This window comes from Carettochelys insculpta, chromosome 19 (genome assembly GCF_033958435.1).
Source record: "Carettochelys insculpta isolate YL-2023 chromosome 19, ASM3395843v1, whole genome shotgun sequence".
NCBI classification, from domain to species: domain Eukaryota; kingdom Metazoa; phylum Chordata; order Testudines; family Carettochelyidae; genus Carettochelys; species Carettochelys insculpta.
Window position 1 is genome coordinate 4,789,282 of NC_134155.1, and position 15,753 is coordinate 4,805,034.

Below are 15,753 nucleotides of genomic sequence, written 5' to 3' on the forward strand. Positions count from 1 at the left end.
TGTAGGGGGTTGGTTTGGAGGACTGACTCATCAGAGCCAGGTGTGCATGTGTGTAAGTTTGCTCGCCAGCCACAGGATCAAGTGGTGGGATTTTAGGGAGGGGGCTGTGGCTGTGGCTGGTGGGATCCCAGAGGGAAGGGTGTGTTTGCTCTCCAGCTGCAAAATCAACACGGGGAGATTTGGAGGGGCTGTGGTAGGTGGGATCCCAGGGGTAGGGGGTGTACTCTCTAGCTGCAGGATCAGGTGACAGTGTTGGTAGAAGGAGGTGCTGTGGCTGGTGCAATGGTGGTGGGGGTACCTTTGTAGGGGCTGTGGCTGGTGGATCCCAGGGCAGAGGTGCTTGGGAGGCTGTGGCTGGCAGATCCCGGGGGTTGGGGCTGCTTCCGGTGCTGTGGTTGGTGGATCCCGGGGGTGGGGATGTTTGGGGGGGCTGTGGCTGGCGCATCCCAGGGGCAGGGGTGTTTGGGGGGGGCTGTGGCTGGCGCATCCCAGGGGCAGGGGTGTTTGAGGGGGGCTGTGGCTGGCGGATCCCGGGGGGCAGGGGTGCTTGGGGGGGGGCTGTGGCTGACGGATCCCGGGGGGCGGGGGTGCTTGGGGAGCTGAGGCTGGCGGATCCCGGGGGGCGGGGGTGCTTGGGGGGGAGGCTGAGGCTGGCGGATCCCGGGGGCGGGGGCGCTTGCGGGGGCTGAGGCTGGCGGATCCCGGGGGGCACGGGTGCTTGTGGGGTGCTGAGGCTGGCGGATCCCGGGGGCGGGGGCGCTTGGGGGGGAGGCTGAGGCTGGCGGATCCCGGGGGCGGGGGCGCTTGGGGGGGCTGAGGCTGGCGGATCCCGGGGGCGGGGGCGCTTGGGGGGGGGCTGAGGCTGGCGGATCCCGGGGGCGGGGGCGCTTGGGGGGGAGGCTGAGGCTGGCGGATCCCGGGGGCGGGGGCGCTTGGGGGGGCTGAGGCTGGCGGATCCCGGGGGGCACGGGTGCTTGTGGGGTGCTGAGGCTGGCGGATCCCGGGGGCGGGGGCGCTTGGGGGGGAGGCTGAGGCTGGCGGATCCCGGGGGCGGGGGCGCTTGGGGGGGCTGAGGCTGGCGGATCCCGGGGGCGGGGGCGCTTGGGGGGGGGCTGAGGCTGGCGGATCCCGGGGGCGGGGGCGCTTGGGGGGGAGGCTGAGGCTGGCGGATCCCGGGGGCGGGGGCGCTTGGGGGGGCTGAGGCTGGCGGATCCCGGGGGCGGGGGCGCTTGGGGGGGCTGAGGCTGGCGGATCCCGGGGGCGGGGGCGCTTGGGGGGGCTGAGGCTGGCGGATCCCGGGGGCGGGCTCTCGTGTGGGGAGGGGCACTTGCTGTCCCCCTCCAGGCTCTGGGCTCCGCGAGCTGGCCCGTGTCCCGGTCCCGGTCCCGCTGCGGCCGGCCGCGGTCCGCGGCAGCGCCCCCTGGCGGCCCGGGCGGCGCAGAGCTGGGCTCGGCTCGGCCGGCGCTGGCTGCGGCTCGCTCGGGGCTGGCGGAGCGCGGGGGCATGGCGGGCGCGCTGGCGGAGGTGCTGGGCGAGGTGCTGGTGGCCCCGGACGGGGAGGAGGTGGCGGTGGCGGCGCTGGCGGCCCGCGGGGTCTCGCTGGTCGGGCTCTACTTCGGCTGCAGCCTGAGCGGCCCCTGCGCGCAGGTCGGCGCCAGCCTGGCCGCCTTCTACGGGCGCTTCAGGGGGGAGGCGGCGGCGGCGGCCGGGGCGCAGCGGCTGGAGATCGTGTTCGTGTCGGCGGAGCAGGAGCAGCAGCAGTGGCAGGAGGCCGTGCGGGCCATGCCCTGGCTGGCGCTGCCCTTCGCCGACAAGCGCCGCAAGGTGAGCGCGCCCGCGGGGACCGGGCAGCACACCGGCCGCTGGGGGTGAGGAGAGGGGGAGGGCGGGCACCGGCCGGTGGGGGGTCCTGAGGGGTTGGGCACCGGTGGGGGGGCCGTGGGGAGGCCGGCACCAGCGGGGGGGTCCTGAGGGGGCACCGGCACTGGCTGGGGGTCGGGGGGAGTGGCCAGCACACCGGGCACTGTGGGGTGTGGGGGGGCGGGCACTGGCCGGCGGGGGGCCCTGAGGAGAGGGGAGCCGGCACCAGGGACTCAGGCCTGAGGCGAGGGGGGCCCTGAGGAGGGGGCGGCCTGGGGGCCGAGGGGGGAAGCCCCGGGGGGGCAGAGGCCCGCTCACCCCTAAGGGGAGGGGCTGGGGGCGCGGGAGTCCGGGCTTGCCCCGCCGGCTCCTGACGCAGCCGCCCGAGGTCTGCTGGGAGCCGGGGCTCCGGGGGTGCGTGCTGCCCCGAGGGGACCCCGCGGCCCAGCCTCCTGCTCCCTGTGGGCCCGGCCCATGGGGCCGCAGCACCCTGCCAGGAGGTGCCGTGACCCCTGGTGGGAGCGGGCCTTGGCATGGGCAGGGGCGCTTCCTGCTTCGTTTCCCTTGTGGCCGGGCCGCTTGTGGCGATGGCTCAGGGGCTGCAGGCGGGGATAAAGCTCCCTCCTGTAAACTCAGGAGCGGAGAGGCTGCCCCCTACCGCTGAGGGCTGTCAGGAAGGGAGAGAAGGATCTTTTCTTTGTCTCCCTGGGCACGGATGTGGCTGGAGGATGATGGGGGGCTGGTTTCATTGCCCCGGCCGTGACCCACATGCTACTGCACCCCGCAAACGCTCCTCTCCTGACAAGAAATGGGAATCATGTACAAAGCCACAGTTAAATGTTTTGCATCCCTATGGTCTCAAGGGTGGAAAATCATTGAGCTGCAAAGCATAGCATACAATTTCAGTCTGGTCAGTAGAACAGCCCACAGCGTTTAGTGGGCGAGAGACACATCTGAAGTGTAAAACAGTGTTTACTAATCCCCAGTTTGTAGGACTTGAATTTGTGGCTCCAGACAAATTGTCCTAAATGCCTAGTCAATAAAACCGGTTGACACGCTCCTAAACCTAAAGTAATCATCTGATTGAGTTAGTTGTAAGGTTAGACGGTATATAAAATTGCCCATCACTTTGGCACAGGGTTGCTCCTCAGACTCTGGTCTAGTCTGTACACAGTCATACCAGTTTAAGATGTTATTTCGAACTGATTTAGCTTAAATTGATGCCAGAGGCTATGTGACTAGTCTTGTTTTGGTTTAAACCAGACATACTTTGCCTTAGTTGAAGTTGATTAGAAACAGGTTTCAGCTAAACTGAAATAAGAATGTCCACACAAGGGATTATGCTAACTAAATTGGTGCATATTTATGTGTAGACAGGTTTTTGGATAAGTCACTGATATATGGGAATTATTAACTCATGTATGTAATATTTCATAGTTTCAGAGTATTGGTTGTTGTTGGCTTATGCTGGCTTTCATGTTCCTTCTAAAAGACATACGTAAAGATTAGATGGGGTTTAAAAAAGGAACATTATGTTCTGTAACACTAAGACTTACTATCAAATATGCTGTGTTTAAATCAGATGTCAATTTATAATCCATGTCTAGGAGGGATGTGTAAATTACATTTTGTCAATCTACGTAAATGTAAAAAACAAAAACAAAATCCACAGCCCTCCTTGAGAATAGTGGCACAGAATCTTTGCTTGGACAGAATCGGGGCTCTTTTATGTTGTTTGAATTTTATATATATAAAGCAAAAAGTAAACTTTTCATAAGTGGTGTTGAAAGCAGAAGAGAAGGCATTATGGTGTGGGTGTCTGTAGTTAGAAAAGTCATTATATAAAATTTTTTTTCTTGATAAACACTTTAATTCCAGGGTGTATTTACCAGTGCAGTGAACAGACATAATTTAGTGTTTAAAGTCCGGGCCTCAGAGCTGAAATTTGATGCACTTGGGCAAACAGTGACACCTACAGAGGGCAAACTGATCTCACTGGGGTTCTGTGGAGGTTTAAGGGGCCGGGCCCTTGGTTATAGTTAGCTGAATTGGCTCTGTAAAATGATAGGAGTGTGAGCAGGATTTCATCCTGCGTTTTGAATTATCAACAAAAACATCAGCTGGATCCAAACAAAGACAGTAATTACCATTGTTTATTTAAGTACAGATGAAATACTTGATGCTGTACAAGGCACAGTGAATCCCTACTCTGTGCAGCTTAATCTAAAAGACAAAGATGAGACAATCAGATGCTGAAAGGCCCAGAGGCTGGGCTTTGTGAGAGGAAGAATGGCCAAGACTGGATTTAAAGTACACTGGCAGATAAGAAACTTTGCTCTTTACAAAGCTAAAGGTAATCTGCTCTGAAAGCTATTGAGAGCAAATGAATAAGGAGCCCTGCGGTGTCATTTTTAGACATATTTTTCGAATATCCACCTTAGTATTTGCAAGTGATGATTATTTCTGTGTCCTGTGACAAGGGGTTTCTGCACTGCCAGTTGTTCGCTCTTTACAAAAGGGGGATTAAAAAACAGTTTGTGCTTTTTTGGAATGAGTGGGTTCCCAGTTAAAGACTTCCAGTTGGGCTTTGCTTTAAGATTTCAATGCAGATTTCAAACCTCATGAAAGGTGTTTGGCTCCAGGGTTGAAGTTAAGTATTTGGATTACGAAGCATTCTGTCACCATGCACCTGGCTCCAAACAGCTCTCTCCTGTTTCCAGTAAGGGTATCTGAATTCCACACTGTCTGGAGTCCTCTCTATTCTTTAGGTGAAAGTTTAATTGTAGAGAGAACATCCAGTCGACTCTGGGTTGCGAGTTTGCCTCTCTCTTCCCAAATTGAAGTTTTTGCACTTTGGGACCTAGAATCCTGTTTTGCACACATTTGCTGTCCAATTTGTCACTGTCTGATCAAGCGAATGGACAGACCACCGGCTTAAGTGTCTTGCTGAAGTTCCCAGTTCTGAAAATAGGGGAACTACTTGTGTATGAAGCTAAGCCTTTGTGTATGTGCAGGATCAGGGCCTTCTTTAACAAGAGGGAGGTTGAGGAAAGTTTCATCCTTTAGAGAAATTGAAGTTCCAAGTCCCATTCCAGTTTTTGAAGAGTTTTCTCTAGCATCAGCTTTTTCAGTCAGTTTATATCTTCTCTTATGAGAGGAAGATGGTTCCAATTAGTAAATGGCCTTTCCCTACCAAAAACTGAGAAATTTTAGCTGGGGGGAATTATGTCTGGCATATTTTCTTTAAAAATACAATAACTCCCCTTTAAAATATTTAGTGGGGCGGGGAGAGCTGTAAAACTGGGAAGTGGTATTGACTTTGCATTCTGGTCAGCACCTCCCATATCTTAGCTTACAAGAAAGCATTAAATAAAAAGATTACTGGGTATGAAAATCTTTCCCCAAGAAACCCCCAAGTCATTCTGGCTTGTCTTTGTGTGGCATGTAAAGTAATTGAAGCTTGTGCTGTATATTTTCAAAACTAAACAGATGTGATGTAGCTTTGGAGAAAGTTTAATCTATGGCTAACGGAGAATGTACTTGTAAGTTATAAGGGCAATTATGGCAGGATATAAAATTTCTAAACAGCAGATTTATAACCTCTAGTTCAGCTGGTTCGAAGTTTCCTTGTCTCATAGGCAGGCTTTTAAATAGTAGGTTTAATGATGTGACTCATCCAGAAATGCACAAACTTTCTGTATTTCTCTTAAGTACCGTTTACTTATAGAGCCTGATCCTACATCAGCGGTAGCTGAGTATTCTTAGCATGTGTTCAGCACCTTGCAGACGCTAATTTTGTACCATAGCTTCTGGTAGCCCCAACTCGATAAGGACCCGTTGTGCTATATGCTGTATACACATGCAGAACAAGGCAGCTGCCCCAGAGAGCTACCTGGGCTTGGGCAACAAGGTAGCATTTGACAAATGTGGCATGGAGGTGCAGAGAGATTGTGACTTAGTGAAGGTCATATGAGGTGTCTGTGGCAGACAGGGGAATTGAAACTGCACCCTCTGAGTCACAGTCTTCTATAGCATTAGGCCTGAATCTATCCTCCTCATGGGTAGTTGACTCAACTGCCAAGTTTGTAAGGTCTTTGGGGCAGAGACTGTCTAGTTCTGTAAAACCTGTTGCGCAGTTTCAGCTGCTCACAAATAATAGTAGAGCCCTGCAAATCCATGGAGTATTGCAAACCTCACTCCCCTAGCACTAGAATTTTTACACCCTCAAATCGGCACATAATCTCAATCCCATTGTTACCAATAGCAGTGTGGTAGTTTGTATCGACGATACCAAGCACTCTTCTTCAACTACTACATTAATCTGATCATGCTAATGCGATAGTTACTAAGGATTTAATATTTGGTGCTACCTGTGGCAACCAACTGAATTTGGACAACAACATATAACAATCTTTGTATTTTGAGCAGGAAATGTTAGGGTTCAGTGGAAACCAGCAAATGTCTGGACATCAGAAAACCTTTAAGGATGGCCTTACTGTGCCTGGTTTTGAGCCATGGCATGTAATATTGTGGATTTGTTCAAGAATAAAACCATTATGTGCTTTGCATGATGTTGGGGTTTTAGCTTTGAATAGATAATCCTCCTGTTAGGGTTGCATTTGGGTAGCTCTCCGCAGCTGTTGCTAATTGAGTTGCCATCTGATAATGGTTGGAGCTGCTGACTGGAACATATGAGAGGGATGTTGGTCATTGTCTTTGTTTTTATTTAAGGGGGTTGGTTTAACATTATCTTTTTTGTTTGTGTGAACAACTGCTGAACTTTGGAGGGTTGATCAAATAACAGCCTTAATTTCCCTCTACAAGGCACTGAGTCCTTACAGTAAAGTAAATATTTCCCACATGGGTACATCTGTAAGAGTGCACTTACAACTGGATAACACCGTCCCAATTACTCCGCCTTCATCAGCCCATCCTTCATATCTAGAGTCTCATCTCTTTAGGTGGAGCAGCGGGGTGCGTTCTGAATTCTGGTATGGCAGGGAGCATGGTATGTTAGTAGGCAGGAAGTGGCTGAGAAGTCAAGGGTAATTTTGGAGAGGGAGCCAAGTAGCAGTCGTGTGCTCCAGCATCTTTCAGGAGGTGAATGTGAGGTATGGGGTCACAGCAGGGTGTATCTTTGCATATCTCTAGATATGAAGAATGGGCTAGTGAAGGTGGGGTCATTGGGAGCGTGCTGTCCAGTCGTAAGTGCATGCTTACAGATGTACCCGTGTGGAAAATATTTACTTTACTGTAAATACTTAGTGCCTTGTAGAGGGAAATTAAGGCTGTTATGAAATCAGCCCTCCAAAATCAGCAGTTGTTCACACAAACGAAAAAGATAATGTTATACCAAACACCTTACAGATGTTCTTCCTAGAATGCTGATCATGTACACCTCTCAGTAAATGTATCCCCTCATCCTTGTGCTGAAGGGTAGAAAGAGATGGGGCATATAGTGGGGAAAACAGCTAATGAGGGTGTAAATGAATGTGTTTTGGGTGGGAAGATGTGCCTTGTCTTCCCTCTCTTTACTTGCTTTTTCTGCTACTCTTCCCCTCCTCCACCTGCTTTTCTTGCATGGTTGTACTGTAAAGTACGCTTGTTTTGCATGTCTGTTGGGCAATCCATAGTCTATGCAGACTGAAGGATGCCTACGTGGATGCTAAGAAAAGAGGTGAAAAGTATATGGGTCGCCACTTGTTAGACCATATTAATATGTCTGTGTGAACTTGGCCCAGATATTTCCATTGGAGTTACACCAGCCTAACCTGTGTTCAATTAAAAAAACAAAAGCTTAAACAGCAACTCTTAGTTCTAATGAAGCTTGGGCAAGTGTGTAAGGACGAGTGATGGGTAAGTCATCCGAAGGGACAGTTGGGAATGCTGGGTGAAGAGGAATCTCTTTAGTGAAATGCTTAATTTTTACACACATTGAAGTGAAACACTGTTAAAGATGCTTGCAAGAGGCACACACATTCCTGACAGTTGGATTTTGTATGTCTTAGTTTTATTTTCTCTTCTGCTGGTATGAAAATGGGGCCTCTGGTAACGTGCTCTGTGGCCAAGAGGAGTACAGTCTCTTTTCTGGTTTAAAGAAAAGAAATTTAAACTTTTGTGCACTAAGGTGAGTGAAAGGCAGTCATTCTCATTGTTTGCCATGGCTGGAGTAATAAAATAATGCTAACATTAATTGGCCAGTAACTCAGGTACATGCATGCCACGTTTCAGTGACACCATCTGTGGTAAATTGATGGAGGCTCACTCTTGAGGTCACTAGGTAAGAGAAGTAGGTCACATTCTTACACATTTGCAAATCTCCATCACATTTTTACAAAAATATCTTTTCATTACTTATGCTTTTTTTCTTCCTTCTTCCCAAAGCAAATGTTTTTGTGATGTTGGATTTTTAAAACATCTGTACAAGAAGGATACCCATCATATAAGACAGGGGTGAGCAAACTGTTTATGTTGGGCCCTACTTTTTGTCTGTGCAGTGAGCAGGGCCCCTCCCCCATCTTTTTAATGTGATTCAAAGAGACAGAAATTTCAGTTGTATTCATATGAAAAAAACCCAACCTTTCAGCATGTGTAAGAAAATATGTATGTAAAAACGTTATTAATTGGTATATAAATGTCAACATGCATACATAAAAGCACGAGCATATTTCAATATTTTTAATAAGATGGCTGAACCTGACACCTAACAGCCAATCAGGCTGCACCCCACCTTAAGAAATTTCATGCCCCCCACTTTGTGGTCCCCATTATAAGACACCCTACAATAAAAAATGGATGGAATACTTCAAGATTTGTAAGACATCTGGAGTGCACAACCTGGCACTAGTGAGCCACACGTAACAAGCCAGTGAGTGTTCAGCTGCATGCTTGTGATGGGTCATATGGAAGCTCACAGTCGTGTGGGAGAGACAGATTTCAGTGTCAAGACAAAGAGAGTTTTATAAACAATAATTAAATCAAGGTTTATACAGTTAGGAAAAATTCAACTATTTTCAGTATAACTGTGATTTTCAGAGGCTCATAACTTTGCCATTTGAAATCACATCTGGCTGAGGTCTGGGGAGCAAGCGGTCAGTCCAGATGTAGGATTTGTCTTAAACAAAATATTTTGTAAATCACGTAAGCAGCCGTTGAATTTGAAAGTTTAAAATATATGTATATGTAGTCACTCACATCTGTTGTCTAACTTGGTATTTTGGTGGGGGACTGGAGTTGTGAAATTTTTGGATCGTGGAGATGTATATCTTAAAATAGTGGCTCTTTCATGGCTGGAGGACATCCCAGGGAATTAGATGGTGATAGCAGCACCAGCAGATTATTTTATTTTTTTTTTGCTTTGTTACTCATTAGTTCTGAAACATAGAAATGGTTGATGTATAAAGGCAGATAAGAGTAGCTTTTATGCTGTTTTCATTGTAACATTTTAATCTAGATGTGAAATTGATAAAACACGTTTTTTAAAAAATGCAAAGTTGGTGATTTTTTTCTCTGTTTGCAGCTCTCATAGTGTCTTGTTTAAAAAAAAATAAAGAGTAATTGGAACAGTTCTCCTCAACTGCCTGCTAGAGGATCAACAGGAATATTTCTTTGAGGAAGAGTTTATCTTTACTGGAAAAAAATTAAAAGGAAGTGGGGCTTTTCACTTTTATATAGTTACATAGACAAACACATCAATGAATTTTAGATTGAGATTGGAGATGTTTTGTCCATGGAAAAGTTACTCGGTATTTCCATATCGATCTGGTGGTAACAGAGCCAAAACATTTTCAAATCCCTGTGTTTGTTCTTTCTGTTCTTTTGAATTACTTCTGAATAAAGTTTTATAAGCCCCATACAGAGACATGGAATTGGTTTATCACTTTACTACCATGCAATTAAATCCTAGCAAGTGGCTACCTCTATGGATTCGGTTACAGGATAAGGGCCTATAGATGAAATTTGGGTCCCACTGAAATCAGTGTCAAAATCCATATTGACTGTAATGGGGACAGGATTTCACCCTATATCCAGCTATGTGGTGCTTTAGTTCTTCTGCCCATAGGTACCTAAAGTCTGTACCTTAAATATCTTGCCTATATGATAGCACTGTGTTGTTTTTTTCCAGTAGGTTACTGCAGAGAATATAGGTCCCAGTGTAAAAGCCATACTCTGTCTATGATGAAAGAATAAACATGTTCTCTGCTTCAGAATGGGTAAGAAATAGTGGAACTCTTGACGTTCTTGTTCGGGACCCTCAGGACCTGACTGGTGCCAAATGAGAGAATTTGCCAGACCCCCAGAGGGTCAGTATTGTCTGGAAAATTGCCAATACTTTCACTGCTTATTGGGCTCTTAGAAGACATTTAGTGGTGAATAACAGCTAAACAACAACACAAAAAACTGAGAGCCACGACTGGTGGCTCAAAACAAACTTTATGAGACCACGGGAATGTTGGTCACATGCATGATAAGTGGTTGTCAGGCTAACTAAACTCATGCAGGACTACAGAGGTTGCTGGAAGAGAGGGTTCCAGATTAGAGAGGTGCAACCTGTACTGTGATGCACAATCAAGTCTTGTAATGGAAGCTGTGGTTTCTGTGGATTTGGGATGAAAGTTGGGATATGTTTTATAATGCCTTTGGGTTATGACTTTTAAACTGTAGTCTTAAATTTCTGAATATTTTAATACAAAATACAGCAGATTCTCTCTCTCATTTTAAACACTTGAGATGAATATGTAATGTTACTATCTTTACTACTGAGAGAACTCCCACAAAGTGTTCTGTTGTTCGGAGTCACCCATTATCAAGGCATTTCTGTAGTTCAGTATTTTGATGCTTCCTTTTGAACAGGCTTTTAATATTATAAAGCAGCCTATGGTAATATCAGCTAGCCAAGGCTTTCACTTCTCTTGCATTTTGTCTGGGTGAAATTCTGTATTTTGCATTCTTGTTTTTCAGCAAAGTCCTCATCATGGAAACTGGGGTATGGTTTTAATCTGTGTAATCAGAAGATACTGCATTTTTTTAGTGTGATCAGATCAGATCCTTCCCGCTTTTTCTCCCCCACCCCCATCAGATCAAGGCAGCTACAGGATAACAATCATCTGTTCTTCATTGTTAAAAGTTTTGATGTGAAATCTAAAGACAGGAGCAAACTGAAATGGTTTCAGGGGGTACTGTGGCCTGGTTAGCTGAACTGTGAATTCAAAAGTGTGTTTGTTTGACTGGTACATGTGAGCACGTTTTGTAGAATTTCTTTTGTGTGTGACACACATTCTCTTTCTCTCGCACAACCGAACATCCAAGTTCCATGGAAAATATTCCTACGTGATTTTTAGTTACTCTTGAAAAATGCAGTTTTGTTTCCTGTCAGCTGTGTGGATTTATGCTTGCTGCTTTGATTTGTCAGTTAATGGTTTGTCATTTAAAAAAAAAACAACAACCAACCACCCTTGTGCACTACAGGAGTCTGTGATTTTGATGCTTTACAAAGTAGAGATGTTGAATTAACTGCAGCTTTGAACTCACCAAGGATAATTTCAGACCTCCTACTTTCAGTGGGTAACAGACTGACTGCTAAACTTTCAGGTTGGATTAAATATTGGATAACTAAGACTTTGTTGCTTTATTTAACCAGTTTTGTAACACATTTCAGTGCAATGGAATAGATCTTTGAAATTTTGATTGAAATGTTTGTTCTCTTGATCATTGGGTGTCTTTGTCTTAATGCCATCTCAGCATGGGAGTAATTACAATGGAGAGTAGACAGTGATTTCAGATATTCTAAAACTAATTGACATTATTATCATTACTATTATTTTTTGTGTCTATAGTCTGTCTTGAGTTCTTTCTTTTGGAATGGAGTGCGTTAACCAGCATTGAAGTTTTGTGCCACTTTCATTAGAGCATATGTGATCTGTATGAACTTCAGCAACATTTAATTGTGTTCTCTGAGGTAGGTGTTACAACTGTGTCACAGAGGAGTAACATGAGGCACAAGAGAGCTAAGGAATATGCCCAAGGTCACACACAAAATCCATGCTACTGCAGATAATAGAACCCTACCTGACGAGCCCTGCATTTTAAATAGACTAGAGAGGGAAATTAAGTGACTCAAGGTCACACAGAGAATCTGTTGGGAAATCTGGATTCTGTTCCAAATTCTGCAAGTCCCAGTCCAGAGCCAAAACTACAACACTATCCTTGACCTCTGGTTTGTTTACTTCCTGGGGAATGAGGCATAGGCATGGATCTCTCCAAATATTTTAGAGGCAGATAATGCAGTTATAGAGTTAAAACAGTAGCAGAGGAACTCAAGACGTGGGAACAGAGAAGCTGAGAAAAGAGCTGAAGAGTTGATGAGGTGGAGAAATAGACATAAACGTACTAAATCCACTAATGATAGAGAAGTAGGGCTAATGAATAATGCATATGGATGTACCCCACTGCAGTGTGAGAATATTGCATGTTTGCTCAACTATAAAAGAGGAGCACTTCCTGAGAGCTGACTGAGATTTCCTAAGGAAATGTCTTTGTGTGTAGTACTGACGATTGATAGGTGAGAGGATGAAAAAGATGCAGAAGTGACTACCGAGTACTTTTGTGTCTCTCTTAAAACACTGCAAACAGTTGAAACCAATTTAAGATGTTGAGTTTGTGGTCTGATTTCAGAATTACTTGTCATTCCAGTTGCATCAGGATAAAAGACTGAAATTTTGCAGTGCTCCAGTCTGACCTCCGACATGCAGTCCTGGTCTTACAGCAAATACTCAGGAGCCCTGGAGAAAGTACAGCGGAATGCAAGGGATGCTGCCTCTGGGGCTGAACGGTAGAAGAGTGAACTGAAAAGGACCATAGAATGTAAATTTAGAAGGAGAGATGCTGATTAAGAAACCCATAGCCCCAAATGGTATTTTGTAAATGATATGCGCCGAAATAACTGCATTGACCATAAACTATGCTTCCAGCCCAGTTAGAGCAGTGGGAGGAGAGTGCATAAGTGGAATTTCAGAAAAGTAAATTGAGGACAGAACAGACCATGAAGTGCTCTCTCCAAAGCTGAATGAATGCTTGGAATGAGGGATTGGGCATTGTTACCAGAGAGCTTGGAAAACATTTACGTCACCCTGGGAAGAGTGCACTTAAATGTGAATTTTGTATGGGGGGGTCTCAATGAGGTGGTAGTGGGGGATAGGTTGAAAAGGAAGAGTTTGTTTCAATTGTGTGTTCTGGTTATGAAGTTCTGATAATAGAACAGAAGTTGCTCTACCCTGCATCCTATGTCAGCTTGACCTGCAAAGAGAACACTTGACTGAGTTCCCTGAAAGTGTATTTATGCCTTTTAAAACTGTGACTAACCCTGATCTTGCACTATTTCAGTTTGGAAACAGAGTGCAGAGGTCCCTGTTTAAAAATAATTTCCCAACATGCTATATGTTTTTTCCTATTCTATAAGCAGACAAAAATACTGACATCATCAGAGTGTAGTGTGAGGTAGCTTTTGGCAAATGGCAGGGTTGTAGTGGAGACTACTTTGCATCTGACTCCATTTTCAGATGATGAGTTTGAGATGGGGTTGACAGCTGGAATGTGGAAGTCTCAGGGAGGGGATTAGGACTGGATGGGGGTTGACAGCTGAAAAGGGGCCCTGTGCATGATGTTTGCAATGTAAGATTCTAAGAGTTGGGTGAGATTTAGAAAGGTAATTTTTCTTTTAATTGAGAGATGAAGAATGCAACTGGTGCAAACTGCAATTGTACAAGTAAGCTAGAGAGAGAGGTATTCTAGTTCTATCTAACCTTCTAGTTCTATCTATCCCTCTAACCTTTTCCATCCATGTGCAGATTTTTTTCCATCCATGTGTGGAATACATTTCTTACGAGAACCCAGGCATGTGCAAATGAACACCACCAACAGGAGCACAAAACCTAGCTGGGGGCCTCCAGCTAATCAGCAGGGCGACATTTGAGTTTCTCCTGCGTGGCTGCACTAGTGAACAACTTACAGGGATCCCTGGTGTGGATCCAAAAAGACTTGACCAGAAGTAGAAGGTGCACCCAGTTCATCATCAGTATAAACTCTGTTCTCACTACACCCTGGACAAATGAGGTTACTCTCATCCATGAATGTAAAACCCGTGCACAGTGCAGGCAGATGGGTTAGGTGGATCTCACCTTTAAGGTCCAATTTGAGCAAAGGTGTAGGAACCTCTTAGAAGGGGCATAACATTTGTTATGACACATGCTGATGATCTAGTGACAGATTCAAGCTGCTAGACCTTCTAAACAAAAGTCTGTGCCTTTTCTGCTTGAGTCCTCTCACTTCGCTCTGTCTCACACTTATGGTTTCAGTGCCTAGTATATTTCCATACATGGAAGCATTCCTACCCCAGCCTGGGATAATACTGACATGCCATTGCATCTGGACATTTCTTTCTTGCAGCTGACATTGCAGTAAGGGAGTTCTCTGGAGTTGCGTTAAGTTTCATACGTTTAATTAAATAAACAGTTTCACCCTGCCTACTACCTAGAAAAATCTGTCATTTTCCCTACCTGGCAATGGTGCTGGGAGGATTAACTGGTTCCTTTTTCTGCTGAGCTTTGTAGATACTTAATACTGAAATGAGAAACGGGCCTGCAACGCTCCCTGTGCCCAGATCTGACTTCTATAGTTCTAGAAAACATGAAACCAGCCTCATTTTTAGTGGAGCCCCTGTTGTGTGCAGTAGATGTGTATTATTCCATACACATGGCTGCCTTTTGTTTCCTTGATCACCTCGCAGTACAGATGCCACCATTTATTTCCCTCCTGTCTGCCAGGTTTCTCTTTCGTCTGCTTTGTTTTCTGTACAGTTTTTCTCCCCTCTTTGCATCAATGATTTATGCTGTTCTCTCTTCATCATGCTCTTCAAGTTTTTCTGCCCTCCTGCTCTTTGGGGGCTTACCCTCTTACTCTGCAGTGCTGGAACTCTGGTCTCTTGGGATGGAGTTGAATGCCAAAGAAGCACAGAGGAAGGAGTGGCTTGTGGTGGTGAGCTGCTGTGTGCCTGTTTATAATACCTCTCTTTGAGGAGGTGGGTTGTGAATTTTAATTAAATGTTTATAAGTGCTTTTGAGATCTGCTGTGGAAAGGCGCTGCCTAAGGGCAGTGTCTTTAAATAAAAAATGCAGACCTGTCCCACCCATCGTGTTATGTTTGAAGCTAAAATGACAAGATTGGGACAGTTTGATCTCAACAGCTGTTGAGATCCCCCTCCCGCCTTTTTGATGGTTCAAAAGAATTATGCTGACTCTACTCTTCTAAAAACACTAGAGAGAAACAATGGCTTTATTAGTGTTTGCTAGAGAGCTGCGTTCCAACCCCTCCTGCTCCTAGTTAAAAGATTCCATGCTGTGCTCGAAATACACAGAGCGTTTCATTTGTGAGATGCAGAGAACTTTCCTTGGAATTAAGCACCCTCTTACCAGACTCTCTGTGACCCAGCTGACCTGCTAATTGTCTTGTATCCAGGAAGGCCAGTCCTCTGTATGTGTATGTGAGGAGTAAATTACTCCGTGGCTTTTGAGCAGCAGTGCTGTGTACTAAAGGCTGCAGGGCTGCTGGTTGGTCAGGCAGTCATCTTTGAAGGGTAAGAGTGTGGTTTTTTCCTCTCTTCACATGACTGTTTCATGTTTAACCCAGTGTTGGGCAGAGAAAAGCCAAAAGATGCAGCAAAAGGGGATTCAAAATTAAAAGGGAACAAGGTGGAGGGGAAGAGGCACTTGTGTTTGAATTAAATGAGCTAGTTGAATAATCTGAGGAGATAGAGGATGCTAGTCAAAGCTTCACCACTTGAGCCAAACCAAGTGGGCTTTGATTGTGACCTCCTAATTGATCTGTTTCTGCTCTAGC

The 15,753-nt window shown here is 46.2% G+C and overlaps 1 protein-coding gene across 1 annotated transcript in view; it reads left to right on the forward strand.

The window, feature by feature from the left end:
• Positions 1-1,454: 1,454 nt before the first annotated feature.
• NXN (nucleoredoxin) overlaps positions 1,455-15,753 on the forward strand; it is a 91,212-nt gene continuing 76,913 nt past the window's right edge. The window contains exon 1 of the mRNA XM_075013534.1: positions 1,455-1,824. Within this exon, the coding sequence (XP_074869635.1) occupies positions 1,504-1,824 (321 nt within the window). The 5' untranslated portion in view covers positions 1,455-1,503. The remainder of the gene's footprint in view (positions 1,825-15,753) is intronic.